At 45.9% G+C, this 12,924-nt stretch overlaps 1 protein-coding gene across 1 annotated transcript in view; it reads right to left on the bottom strand.

The window, feature by feature from the left end:
* Positions 1 to 206: 206 nt before the first annotated feature.
* Positions 207 to 12,924, bottom strand: part of PATL2 (PAT1 homolog 2) — a 58,647-nt gene continuing 45,929 nt past the window's right edge. The window contains exons 17-19 of the mRNA XM_089677982.1: positions 11,639 to 11,736; positions 10,867 to 11,016; positions 207 to 593 (exon numbers count right to left, since the gene is read on the bottom strand). Coding sequence (XP_089534108.1) covers positions 554 to 593; positions 10,867 to 11,016; positions 11,639 to 11,736 — 288 coding nt within the window. The 3' untranslated portion in view covers positions 207 to 553. The remainder of the gene's footprint in view (positions 594 to 10,866; positions 11,017 to 11,638; positions 11,737 to 12,924) is intronic.

Below are 12,924 nucleotides of genomic sequence, written 5' to 3'. Positions count from 1 at the left end.
GGTGTGTTCCAGCGACAGTAAATTAAAAACAGCACCCCACACACCAAGCCAATGTGCCTATGTTGTAGTGCATGGTAACGCACTACTGAGCGCTCTGAAATGGATAAAAAAAGTGGAAGTCCAATTTTACACATTGAAGTGATTGGGTGGGGGCTTTTAGGCTCAGACACTGAATATTTAAAAGGAAATTTAGACCATAAACAAGCGACACTTCCTTTTCGTTTATTTTGCAAGTGCTGTACATGGCATGAGTGAATGCTGTGCAAAATTCACAAACAAAAATATAAATTACATTCATCATTTACACCCCCCATATTTTTACATTAGTTTTCTTGCAATTATTCCAAACAAAAAGGGAACAGGGCACAGCCTCTCAGGCCCTCCTGCTCATGTTCCTTAAAGCTGGAAATTCACATCAAAAGTTTGACGAAACAAAGAAAAAAAACTTCCTTTAAAACAGGATTAAATATTTAAATTTCCAAAAACGGAAGCTCCATCCACCAGCTTGTGGTGAGCGAAGCAAAGGCTGATCTCTTCATTTTTGATTCAGCCTTCATGACGGCACAACAGCGTAGGGGGGTGCTGTAGGACATCTAGAGGGAAAACAGGAAATTTAAGGTTAAACCATTGTTAAGTTGGAAAACTTCAGCTTTTGTATTGATCAAACCAGATGTAAATTAGAATCTAATTTATTGAAGGTTTTTTCATCTTATACCAAGTACAAAAGAGTATAGAAATCAGCACATTTTAGTGCAAAGAGCAATTATGCAAGTAATTACAAGTGTTGGAACAGATACAGTGTAGATATATGTTGCATAAATATATTCTTGGCCCCATGTGTGACCGATTTAAAAAAAAAAAAAAAAAAAAAAAAAAAAAAAAAGGGGTGGGCAGAGCATCATAATCACATAAAAAACTGGGGAGTAAGTTCATACCAGAGTGGCTGCCCAGACTGTAAACCTATCCCTAACATGGATTTTGAAGCGACCTGTACAGGAGATTAGTACAATGCATAGGTTTAAATAGCCCCTGGGAATCAATCTAGTGTGTCCATACATTGCTGAATTTTGGAAGGCAGTTTTGGCTAAAGCAAGTCTGTAAAGGGTAGAGCCTATAAGTCACAACCTTCCATTTGTGTGCACCCATAGGTGGGGTAGAAAGTCCCCATTTTAGCAAGATTTTTAATCTAGCTTGGAAGACTGTATAGAGCAGGAGTATTGAATTAAAATTCATAGTAGGTCCAGTCAGTAAATATTTCTTCCAGTAGGGGGTCAGAATCTCATATTTGTGCTATTACTCAGTTCACCGTTGCATCACAGCCTCCTCCTTTGCATCATCCTCCCCATCTATACTTGGCAGGCCCCCTTGTACACTGCAGTCCCCCCCCCCCCCCATTTACATTGCAGATTTAATGCCCTCCAGGTTAGCTAGATAGCGGTTTTTTTTTTTTCTTTTTTTAGTCAAAGGCTGACTCTTCCCAGGCTGCTACTCTGCCTGTCAGTGAGGCAGGAGTTCACCCCAGGACAGGCTGGGAAGCTCTAACAGGTCAGGGTTTCTGAAGCCCTCTCACCCTTCCAGAAAACTTTCCGGAAGAGGGTTGGAGGAGAGGCGGCTCAGATCTGCATGTTTGAGGGACCCTAGCCAATCCCCTGGCAGGAAACTGGGCATGGTGTCCAGGGCAACCCTCAAATGTGGCAGAGCCTGGGGGAAGATGTGCAGTTTTGGGTGGAAGATGGATTGAGGAAGATTGAAGTGAGGAGCCTGGGAAGGAGCCCCAGTGAAGGGAGCCCACCTGCAGACAGGATTTTAGAAGGGAGGACCTCCTCTGTCCCATAGTCTCCTTAGGAAGATGGTCTGTGCAGCAAGGAAGCAGCCAGCCCAGCATAAGGCCTGCAGGCAGCCACCAACCCACCAAGCAAATTGGGAAAGACAGTAAGAGTACTCCTACACCCCCTGAGCCAGATCAGGGGAGAGGGCGGTCAGATGAAATATCCAAATAGTCTTCACTTGTGACTGTTCTAAAAATACAGCTTCTGGGCCCCCTTGCTCAGGGATGCCCTCAAGGCAGCTGGGTGAAGAGGAGGAATAATCCAGGATCAGAGGAGGTACACCAAAGGAGCTTTATCACCCCTTAAAGAGAGACACTGCTATCCACATTTTTGTACATAGTTGCTAAGGAGTTTGTCCTCTGCAGTTCCCTCAGGCATCCCATATACCCCTAGACCCATCCAAGTTTAAACCCCTTACTAAAAATATAAAACCAAGCTCAAGAACTGTGCTTTGACTCCAGTGAGCAAAGTGTGAAAAAATGCGAGTTTCCTGGTTGTGCAGAGCGTACATACAGTTAAATGGCTTGGCCATGGCTGTCCGGAAAGGACTGTCATTCGGCCTAGGTCCAGACTGTGATCTGCCATTTAGTGATGCTTGGTATAAAGGATGAATATTGAGGAGGGTCACCACCTAAAACTATTTGGAAGTCCCAGAAGCTTAAGGATATAGTCTCTAAACATGAATCCTCCAGCTGTGCTTATGGTATCTACCATCTCCCCCCAAAAAGTCTGGAGTGGTGGACAGGAAAATACCACAAGAGAAGGAAACCACTGTGGTACAACAGGTTGCTCCAACAGATGGATAAATAACTGTTTTGTTAAGAATAAGAGGCTTGACACAAGGACTTAAAACCTTACTCCAGGTTTTAAAGTTAAATAGTTTGGGCCACACTAGCTCTAACAAATTATTTCCTTTCCTAAGAAATGCAGCTGCTGTCAGAAATATCAACTCTTTGTAGTATCGGCTCCATACAGTAAACAACGCTGTGTGCTGTCAGCGATGCAGCACATATCTGCTGCCGTAACAAACAAAAAACATACAAAAAAAACTAAAATAAATAAAAAGGGTGGGCCCAGCCTTCTATTTTGAGAATGGATACAAGGCTTCCTCTGATTGGCGGAGGTCGACCTGCCTCTCCACATCAGCCAGAGGAAGCCTTGTATTCAATGATAAAAATATGAGGCTTCCTGTGAATGGCTGAGCAGCGCTTGGCCCAACTCCATTTTGTTTCAGCAGCTGATGGGAAATCCCTGCATTGCTGACAGAACACAGAGCTGTATACTGTAAGTAGTGGAACCTACATGCAGTTTACACTGCGCTGACTGCATTTCTTACGAAATTTGTTTGGGCCAGCTTGACATTAAATCTATTGCACACAACTGTACAGTGTAAAATCAGTGGTGTATTTTGCTTGGGTGCTGCCCTAGGCAAGAGTAAAACCGCCCTCCCCCCCATGAGAGGAGAAGAGAGAGACAGATTTTTCCAGCACTCACTTTTGGAATAACACCCACCGGCCACCCCATGAGCCATGATCAGGAAAGCCCCACGTCTTCCTTCTGATCTGGGAACGAGAGTTGGACACCCTCAAGCAACCCGCACTGCTGTGCCTCCTCTCCATCCTCAGTCACCAGCAGCTGCCAAGTGTATTACTTCTGCCAGGGGGCAGAAAAAAATGCCACCCTAGGCAAATGCCTTGTTTATCTTGCGGTAAATATGCCCCTGTATGAACCTGTCTCTGGGAGAATATTTGCAATATCTTCATGTATGATCTCCACTAGTCTTCCTCTTTCAAGGCAGGTACATCTCCCTGACACTTTTGAAGGAAAGCTAGCAGCTTAGGGATTACAGGGTCAATTCAGTAAAGGATTCCACATGCACTATAAAGGCCATGTAACTTGTTTTTCAGACATGTCGCATGAAAAAAAAAAAAAAAGGTCAATCCATCAAAGTAAAATATCGAATGTGAGGCAAGTCCTGCACATTTGTTACAAATGTGAGATATATACAAAAAGATAAATCATTAAAATCAATTCATAAACAAAAAAACAAACAAAAACACGACACACATTCGTTATTTATCTCCTGGTGTAGGCAGTCAGGATTTTAGTACTACACAAAATATCAATGAGGGGAGCTCTGCACTGACCAGCAAGTTAAAAGTATGCAATGCATCAGTGAGGAAAATGTTCTACTACCCTGCGCTTAGGAATGAAAATTTATTGCATTTCACCAGAGGGAAATTGTTCTGAGAAAGAAATATTGTGAAATTCTTGTGTTTTCAGTGTGCATTCATTTGGCGAGGTTCACACTGCTGCAATAAGATTTTTAATCCGATTTTCAGTGCGATTATGTAGAGCTACTAGGATGCAACACTGATGAGGCTTGTACTGTATTTTCTGTGGGGTCAAAACCCATACTGGAATTGTACAAAAGTAGTACAGAAACCTTGTCCAAGATCACTCCATGCCGAGTTACATTGATGTGAACAGACACCACTGAAAACAATGATTTCCCTTATCATGCAATTCTGTGCAACTCAACTCGCACTAGTGTGAATCGGGCTTTAAAAAGGAAAAAAAAAAAAAAAATATCTTTTCCCCTGGTGCTGTGCTAGCATGTAAAGTTAAAAAAAAACAAAAAAAAAAAAAACCCCCCCCAACAACCACCAAACTGTAAAAAATGACACCAAATTTAAGTGCCAAGTATCACAAACACTAATATTTAATGCAATTGTTAAACAGGGGTGGACTGACAACTCATGGGGCCCCTGTGTCCTTGCCCAAACTCAAAAAAGCCTATGAAAAAAGGTACCAGGGGCATCTCATGGGGCCCCCTACTGACCCCGGGCCCTCGGGCAGTGCTTGAGTTTCCAAATGGTCAGTCCACCCCTTAAATAATGCATTTTTGGTGAACTGACTACTTTGAATTAAAATAACACATGCAGTATTTTATCTCAAAAGTTATGTGGTATGCTTCCACAGGTAACTGCATTTATCTGCTACCTCCACTCTTAACCAGACAAACGCATTGACTCCTGCTGTTCTTCTCTGGGTAACTGCATTTATCTGCTACCTCCACTCTTAACCAGACAAACGCATTGACTCCTGTTAAATTCTCACCAAATGTTGTAATTATATCTGTGTATCTGTTGACTTGTCCTCACCTCTAGGTGCACTCAGGTTTATGACTGTGGCCTGGTTCCTAAGAATCATCCCCCCCTATTCATGTGAGCCTTATCAGCTTCTAATTGGGGCGGAGTTGAATGCTCATTTGAGCATCTCCCTATAAATTTAGTTCAGCTCATGGGGGAGATCTCTGATGGGGGGCACAGTCTCTGATGGGGGTGCTGCTTATGATGGAGTGCGGCTTTGAATGAGTGCAGAGCAGTTAAACACAGCAGTTGAACTTAAGCAGGAGAACTTAAGCAGCAGGAACACAACAACAGCAAGAAACTCTACTGCATGCTGGACAGACTGCAAGGAAACACCCTGGGAAACATCTCTTGCATACCTGAGTCCCACTCCGTGTACCTTTTTATATAATACACCCCTCTTCTGCTCTTCATTTTACTATCCTCTTCACAAATCTCATTTCTTTACCCCTCTGCTCCACCCCAAAACTTGTACATCTCCCCCTCATTGCTATCATCTCCCTACTATTGCTTTCATCACCTCCCCAAAATGCCTCTTCCACTCCTCCTTCTCATTTTCCTCTCCTCTGTTCCCAAAATCCATTCACTATATCCCTCTGCTCCTCCCAAACATTTGTATATTGTGCCCTCACTGCTTCCCTCACCCCTCTATGGCACCCACCACCTCCTCCTATTACTCCGCTCTCCCACTGACCCCAACACCTCCACTAGTAGTTTCTCACGCTCCTGCACATCCCACTCCCATGCCACCTTTCTCACCCTTCTCCTCATAACCGCGGGGGACATCTCCCCGAATCCTGGCCCTCCACCACCTCCCGCACAAAACCCTCCCGCCTCCACGTCCTGCCGCAACCCCCGCAACTTAGTATCTGTCCCCCTGCTCCCTAAAATCTCCCCCCCGTTTTCATGTGCACTCCTGAACGCCCGATCGGTGTGCAACAAGCTTACCGCCATCCACGACCTCTTTGTTTCCCGCTCCCTCAACCTCCTGGCGATTACGGAAACCTGGATCCAGCCCACTGACTCTACCTCCCCTGCTGCAGTCTCCTACGGCGGTCTCACCTGGACCCACTCACCCAGGCCCAACGGTCGTAAAGGTGGTGGGGTTGGCCTGCTCCTGTCACCGCTGAGCACCTTCCGAGTCCTCCCAAACCCCCCCTCCCTATCCTTCTCCTCCTTCGAGGCCCACTGTGTCCGACTATTCTCCCCAACCCCCCTGAAGATTGCTGTGATATACCGGCCTCCTGGATCCATACCCCGCTTCCTGGAAGACTTCTCCTCCTGGCTACCCTTCTTCCTCTCCTCTGAGCTACCCACTATCATCCTTGGGGATTTCAACATCCCTGTCAACCTCGACAACCCGGACACAGCCCGTCTCCTCCACTTAACCTACTCCTTTGCACTTGCACAGTGCATACAATCCACCACCCACTCCGACGGTAATATCCTTGATCTTGTCTTCTCCAACCGCTGCGCTCCCCACAACCTCACTAACACCCCCTTCCCTCTCTCTGACCACAACCTGATTACTTTCTCTATCTCCTCATCCTCCAATGCCTACCCTTCCAAATGTCACACTACTACCAGCCGTAACCTCCGCAACCTTAACCCTGCCTCCCTCCAATCCGCAGTTGATCAACTCCATGACCGCATCCTCCCCCTGTCCTGCCCCGACTTGGCTATGACCGCCTACAACAATGCGCTGTCAACAGCCCTTGACTCACTAGCGCCTTTAACCACACGCAACATCAGACCCCGACCGCTCCAGCCCTGGCAGACTGATCACACCAAAACCCTCAAACGACACAGTCGTGCCCTGGAGCGACTATGGCGCAAAACCAAATCCCAACAAGCCTTCACCCGATACAAATCTGCCTTCCACACCTACACCTCCTCCCTCCATACTGCCAAACAAGCCTACTTCCTGACCCTCATCAAGGCCCTCTCCTCCAATCCTCGCCGACTCTTCTCCGCCTTCAACTCTCTACTCTCGCCACCCCCACCTCCACCCAGCACCTCACTCACTGCCCTTGAGATTGCCAATCACTTCAAAAACAAGATTGACAAAATTCGCAAGGACATTGCCGCAACTCACACGCCGTCTCAACCCGTCCCCTCTCACACAGCTACCCCCTCATCCCCCCTCCCCCTCGACATAACCCACAGGGACTTCGTCGCTGCTCAAACTCCCTCCAACCCCCTTCCCCCTCACTCAGCTACCCCCTCTACACCCCTCTCCCACGGCCCCACCACTGCTCTAACCTCCTCTCCCACCCCACCCTACATTCCTCATACTGAAGCTCCCCCAACACTCCGCACCTTTGACCTTATTACCATCGAAGAAGTCTCCAGGATCCTCTCTGATGCCCACCTCACCACCTGCCCCCTTGACCCTATCCCCACACAACTCCTACGACCTCCCTCCCCCTCCATCCTACGCTCCCTCACCCACATCTTCAATCTCTCCCTCTCCTCCGGCACTTTCCCTTCCCCTCTGAAACATGCACACATCACCCCCATACTTAAAAAGCCCTCCCTGGACCCCAATGACCCGAACAACCTCAGACCCATCTCCCTGCTCCCATTTACATCTAAACTCCTTGAGCGCCTAGTCTACGCCCGCCTATGCTCTCACCTCAACGACAACAACCTCCTCGATCCCCTACAGTCCGGCTTCCGTCCCCTACACTCCACCGAAACTTCCTTACTCAAACTCTCCAACGACCTGCTAACCGCCAAAGCTAATGGCCACTATTCAGTGCTCCTACTCCTTGACCTCTCTGCAGCCTTTGACACAGTCGACCACCCCCTCCTCCTCAAAAAACTACACTCCCTCGGCCTCAGAGATTCTGCTCTCTCCTGGCTCTCATCCTACCTGTCACAACGCTCTTTCAGCGTTACCTATAATGCCACCACCTCCCTCTCACTCCCCCTCTCTGTTGGGGTCCCTCAAGGCTCTGTCCTCGGGCCCCTTCTCTTCTCCATCTACACCTCCTCCCTTGGCCGACTCATACACTCTCACGGCTTCAACTACCACCTCTATGCCGACGACACACAAATCTATCTCTCAACCCCCACCTCACCCCCTCGGTCTCCGCCCGAATCACACACCTGTTGAGCGACATATCAGACTGGATGTCGCTCCACTTCCTTAAACTGAACCTCTCCAAAACCGAGTTTCTTGTCTTCCCTCCAGCCCGGACACCACCCCCCATTGACTTCTCCATCATGTCCAACAACGCCACCATCAAACCCGCCCCGCAGGCCAGAGTACTTGGTGTTATTTTGGACTCCAACCTATCCTTCCAGCCCCAAGTCCACTCTTTAACAAACTCGTGCAGACTCCACCTCCGCAACATCGCCAAAATCCGCACGTTCCTAACTCCAGAAACCACTAAACAGCTCATCCACTCCCTCATCATATCGCGACTCGACTACTGCAACTCCCTCCTCACTGGCCTGCCTCGCCGCTGGCTATCCCCGCTTCAGTCCATCCTGAATACGGCTGCCAGACTCATTCACCTTTCCAACCGCTCCGTTTCCGCAACCCCCCTCTGCCAATCCCTCCACTGGCTTCCGATTGCGCAACGGATCAAATTCAAAATCCTAACGCTGACATACAAAGCTGTCCACCATACTGCCCCAAACTACATCACTGACCTAATATCCAAGTACCGCCCAGCACGCACACTCCGCTCCTCACAAGACCTCCTTCTCTCTAGTTCCCTGGTCTCCTCCTCCCATGCCCGCCTCCAGGACTTCTCCAGGGTGTCACCCATCCTCTGGAACTCCCTGCCCCAACCCATCAGATTATCACCTACTCTCCTCTCCTTTAGGCGCACCCTGAAAACCCATCTCTTCAGGGAAGCCTACCCCGCCCCCTGCTAACTTGCCGACCTCCTCCACTCTTCCTACCACTCCATCCCCCACAGCTATCTCCTCCTGTGCCACCATCCCCTCCCTCCTAGATTGTAAGCTTGAAAGAGCAGGGCCCTCGATCCCCTCATGTTTTGCATTGTATTGGTATTGTTCTGTCACATGTTCTGTCCCCTTTGTAATGTACAGCGCTGAGCGAACTATTGGCGCTTTATAAATACTGTATAATAATAATAATAATGCATCAGCGAAATTATGTACAAAAAAAAAAAAAAAAAAACCCAACGGCTAGTGAAATCACCCCAATAAATCTGGAGCGTTTTATCTAGCTTTTCATTAATCCAGATGCTTTCGATTAGGTCAGATACTAACAGTGTGGGTGGGAAGTGGTGTCTGGACTGTGTGTCAACTGTAGGAAGTAGGTCTTAAGCACACTGAACTCAAGCATCATCCAGTATTATGCGTTGCAGTGTCCCAATTCCACACTTAGCCCAGGAGTTGAAGCATAACTATAACTACATCTGTTGCTAGCGTTATATTTAGATCATTCAAACCCCTGTTCTCGATACCCAATTACAATCTTGAGCTACAGTATAAGTAGATACCCACTTCTATTGTAGCTAAAATATAGGTGTAACACCCTCAAGTGTAAATCTTTTTTTTTTTGTACAGTTAGAGGCTTGCTAGAAGTCTGAGTAGGAGTCAGCAAGTTTACTTCAGGTTAATGCTGGAGGGCTCTACAGGTCAATTCTCCGATATTCCCCGCCTGCTCTAGAGACTTGGAGAAGTTTCTAGAAGCCAGTAGGCGTGGGTGAGGAGCGCCTGATCTGCATTCTTTGGGGAATCCGGCCAATCCCTATGCTGGAGGCCTCTCATGATGGCTAGGTCAGCCCTCAACTATGACAAGACCCTAGTCAGCAGGGGAGTCAGGTGGAAGATGGAGTGGGGAAGTGCTGCTGGTGTGGAGCTGGAAAGAGGGATCTCCACTGTCCAACAGTCTACAAGGAAGGACAGCCTGTCAGCAGGGGAAGAAGCCAGCCCAGCGCAAGGCCTGAAAGCAGCTTGACTTTTATAACTATATGAACAGGACAGCGAGTACCCGTACACTCCCTGGGCCTACAACGGAGAGGGCAGTCAGGTGTAATACCAACCTAGTTCTCTCTGGGACATCAATCCCATGCACATCTTGGAATACCTTGCCCTGGGATATTCTCATGACAGTCAGGTGGATGAGGAGGAGATTTTCATCTGGGGTCTGAAGAAGTTAGTTTAGGGGATCAAGTGCTCCTAGTGTTGATTTCTTCAAAAGACAAGAGTTGCTCCAGAACAAGTAGAAAGTCCAGGATCTATTTTTGTGCCATTTGCCAAATGTCTTGTTTTTTTGTACACAAGTTGTCCTCCAAAGTTGTTTCAGTTCCACTGGGCATCCCATATACCTGAAGACCCTATCAAAAGTTATCCCCCAATAAAACAAAAACCAAGCTCATGGATTGTTTACCAACTGTGGATGCAAGAGAGGAAAATGCATGTTGTAGGATGCATCAACAGAGCTATGGACTGCTACTGTTCTCTCCCATCTGCATGCCCCTTGTCAGCACTGCAGCAAAACTGATTGGCTCCTTGTGCTGCTTCTTCATCTCCCCACCTGAGCTGTGCTGGAGAGAGATTGCAAGAATCTGATACAAAGTCACATTAAAAAGGTACTGCTTGCATGTAAAAAAAAAATGCATTTAAGAATCAACGTATTTGCAATGACATTTTGTATGCTTTAAAGTAATTTTTTCCCTGGCAATTATTATGTAGCACAGTTTGTTACGAAGACATGAAACCTGCATGAAAGAGTATAAGCTTTTTCCAAAACACACGAATGTGTACTCGATGTCTGTGTACAAAAACTTAGGCAAACAAAATAATATCAACCCCATCCATTTTTGTAAACCTAAAGCATAGTCTCTCCTCCTTTGGGAGTCCAAATTTTCACCATAGGTTGGAAATAGAAGGCAACTTACTCCATTTTGTCCTCTAGTTTATGAATAGTCTGCTTGTCAAGGTAACGGCAAAATAAGGAAAGCAAATTGCTTGGCAGGAAGAGTGGCTCCACCATGGAGGATTTGGAAACATGAGAGAGCTCCTTTGCTACAAGGAAAACTGTATCAGTCCTAGGGAGGAATTGAGACAAATGGAGGCTTTTACATGCCATGAAAAAAACAAAATACAAATCTTTTGCTCTAAACAACCATTACACAAGGACAGCAAGAGGAAAGTCTACATATACAGAGTTTGATCATTTCCCAAATTCCAAGAATTGAAAAAAAGAAAAAGATAAAGAAAAAAAAAAACACAACACACATGGTCACAAAACTCAGCAAGCATAGGTTTTGAACTGGTTCTCGGTGGCCCTGAATAGTTTAGTGTGCCATAGTGATTTACATACTATAGGTGAAGCTTCAAGGACTCCTGGCATTACTACAAGTGTAGAATGAATGTTTAGGTGCACAAAAAAAAAAAAAAAAAAAAAAAAAAACTTGAAAGCATTGGTTCAACAATAATTTAGGTTGTTCTTGGATAGATGCTGGAGGTTTGCAACTTCCACCATCTTAAGCCATACATTTTTTCACCAGGAGATACAAAAAGACAGCAAAGTCATGCCACTCACCAGTACCTGTCCATATCTAAAGTTATGACTATAGGCTAGACTACTACTTTGAGAATATGCAAACACACAGCACAAGTACTGCCAAACAGGGTTACACAGGGACACACAGACTCCATACTCATTACCATTTTTCAAAGTCCCCAATGCATGGCTCCATTGGTGTATCAGAAGACAATAGGCTCTCTCCATGGCTCAGTAATGCATACAACAGGGAGATTCCAAACTAGAGACAAAAACATTTTCAGAGATGCCAAAGAATTTTACATTGATAATCTATAAATTAAGGATGATTCAGTCTAAGTTAACTGAAGTCTTGCCTTACATAAATTTTAGGCGATCACGGTTTTCTGTATCAATTCTTTTCATTTTGTAACAAAATGAGAAAGGCTTAAGCCCCGTACACATGGGCTAAATATAGGCTGAAAACAGTAGAAACTGGCAGACATTCGGCCAGTGTGTACAGGTCCTTATCCGACAAACTGATCTCACGACTGGCTTCTGTCGAACAAGCATCCTAGAAAGCCAGCAGCTGATTAGCACCAGATCAGCACTCTTCAATGGCTGCGAGTAATGACCAGTGTGTTCTGGCGGGAAGGTGGAGGGGCAGTCCCCCTATCAGAACACAATAGCACAGCAGACAGATTGCTGTACTAACATGGCAATATGCGATTTTTAAATTTGTTGACACACATTATAGAATACAGCCAGTGGTGATGGCAGGACTTTTGGACATTGCAGAGTTTACTGGCTCTTTACTTTTGAAAGGAGTCAAATTCACCTCACTATTGCTGCACATTGAAAGTTTGATGAATGAGTGATGCACTTTACATGGTTGCTGGCGACCACATGGTCTGCCGAGAATCTCGACTAAGTTCTGTGCCAAGACTACTAGTGTTTTGCTCATTTACAGTTTCATAATTTTTTAATTGGATTCTGTGACAAAATGCTATTATCCAGAACACCCATTTAGGACTATGTGGCTTGGACCTAGGACATTCATTTGTGATCTTACACCTTCAAGCGATATATGTGTCATTACTGTGGTGGAAAATGGTCATTTATTATGTTTTTAAATTTGTAATAAAATTCATTGCTTTTAGTTTGTGGCACTATGGTTTTCCCTGTAAGGCACATTGAAAACTACTTTTTCACAAGTCTCTCGCACATCCATGCCACAGGAACAGACAGTTGTGCATTATGTATTAGAGCAGTGGTTCTCAACCTTCCTAATGCCGCGACCCTTTAATACAGTTCCTCATGTTGTGGTGACCCCCAACCAGGAAATGATTTTCGTTGCTGCTTCAGAACTGTAATTTTGCTACTATTATGAATCGTAATGTAAATATCTGATATGCAGGATGTATTTTCAATAGTTCCTTCTGTGATTGTACGAGAACATTTTTGTGCCTGT

Source organism: Staurois parvus, unplaced genomic scaffold (assembly GCF_062004578.1).
Source record: "Staurois parvus isolate SC_StPar_1 unplaced genomic scaffold, SC_StPar_1.0 ptg000195l, whole genome shotgun sequence".
NCBI lineage: Eukaryota > Metazoa > Chordata > Amphibia > Anura > Ranidae > Staurois > Staurois parvus.
The sequence above is the reverse complement of the archived record's forward strand: the minus strand, read 5'-3'. Positions and strand labels throughout refer to the sequence as shown.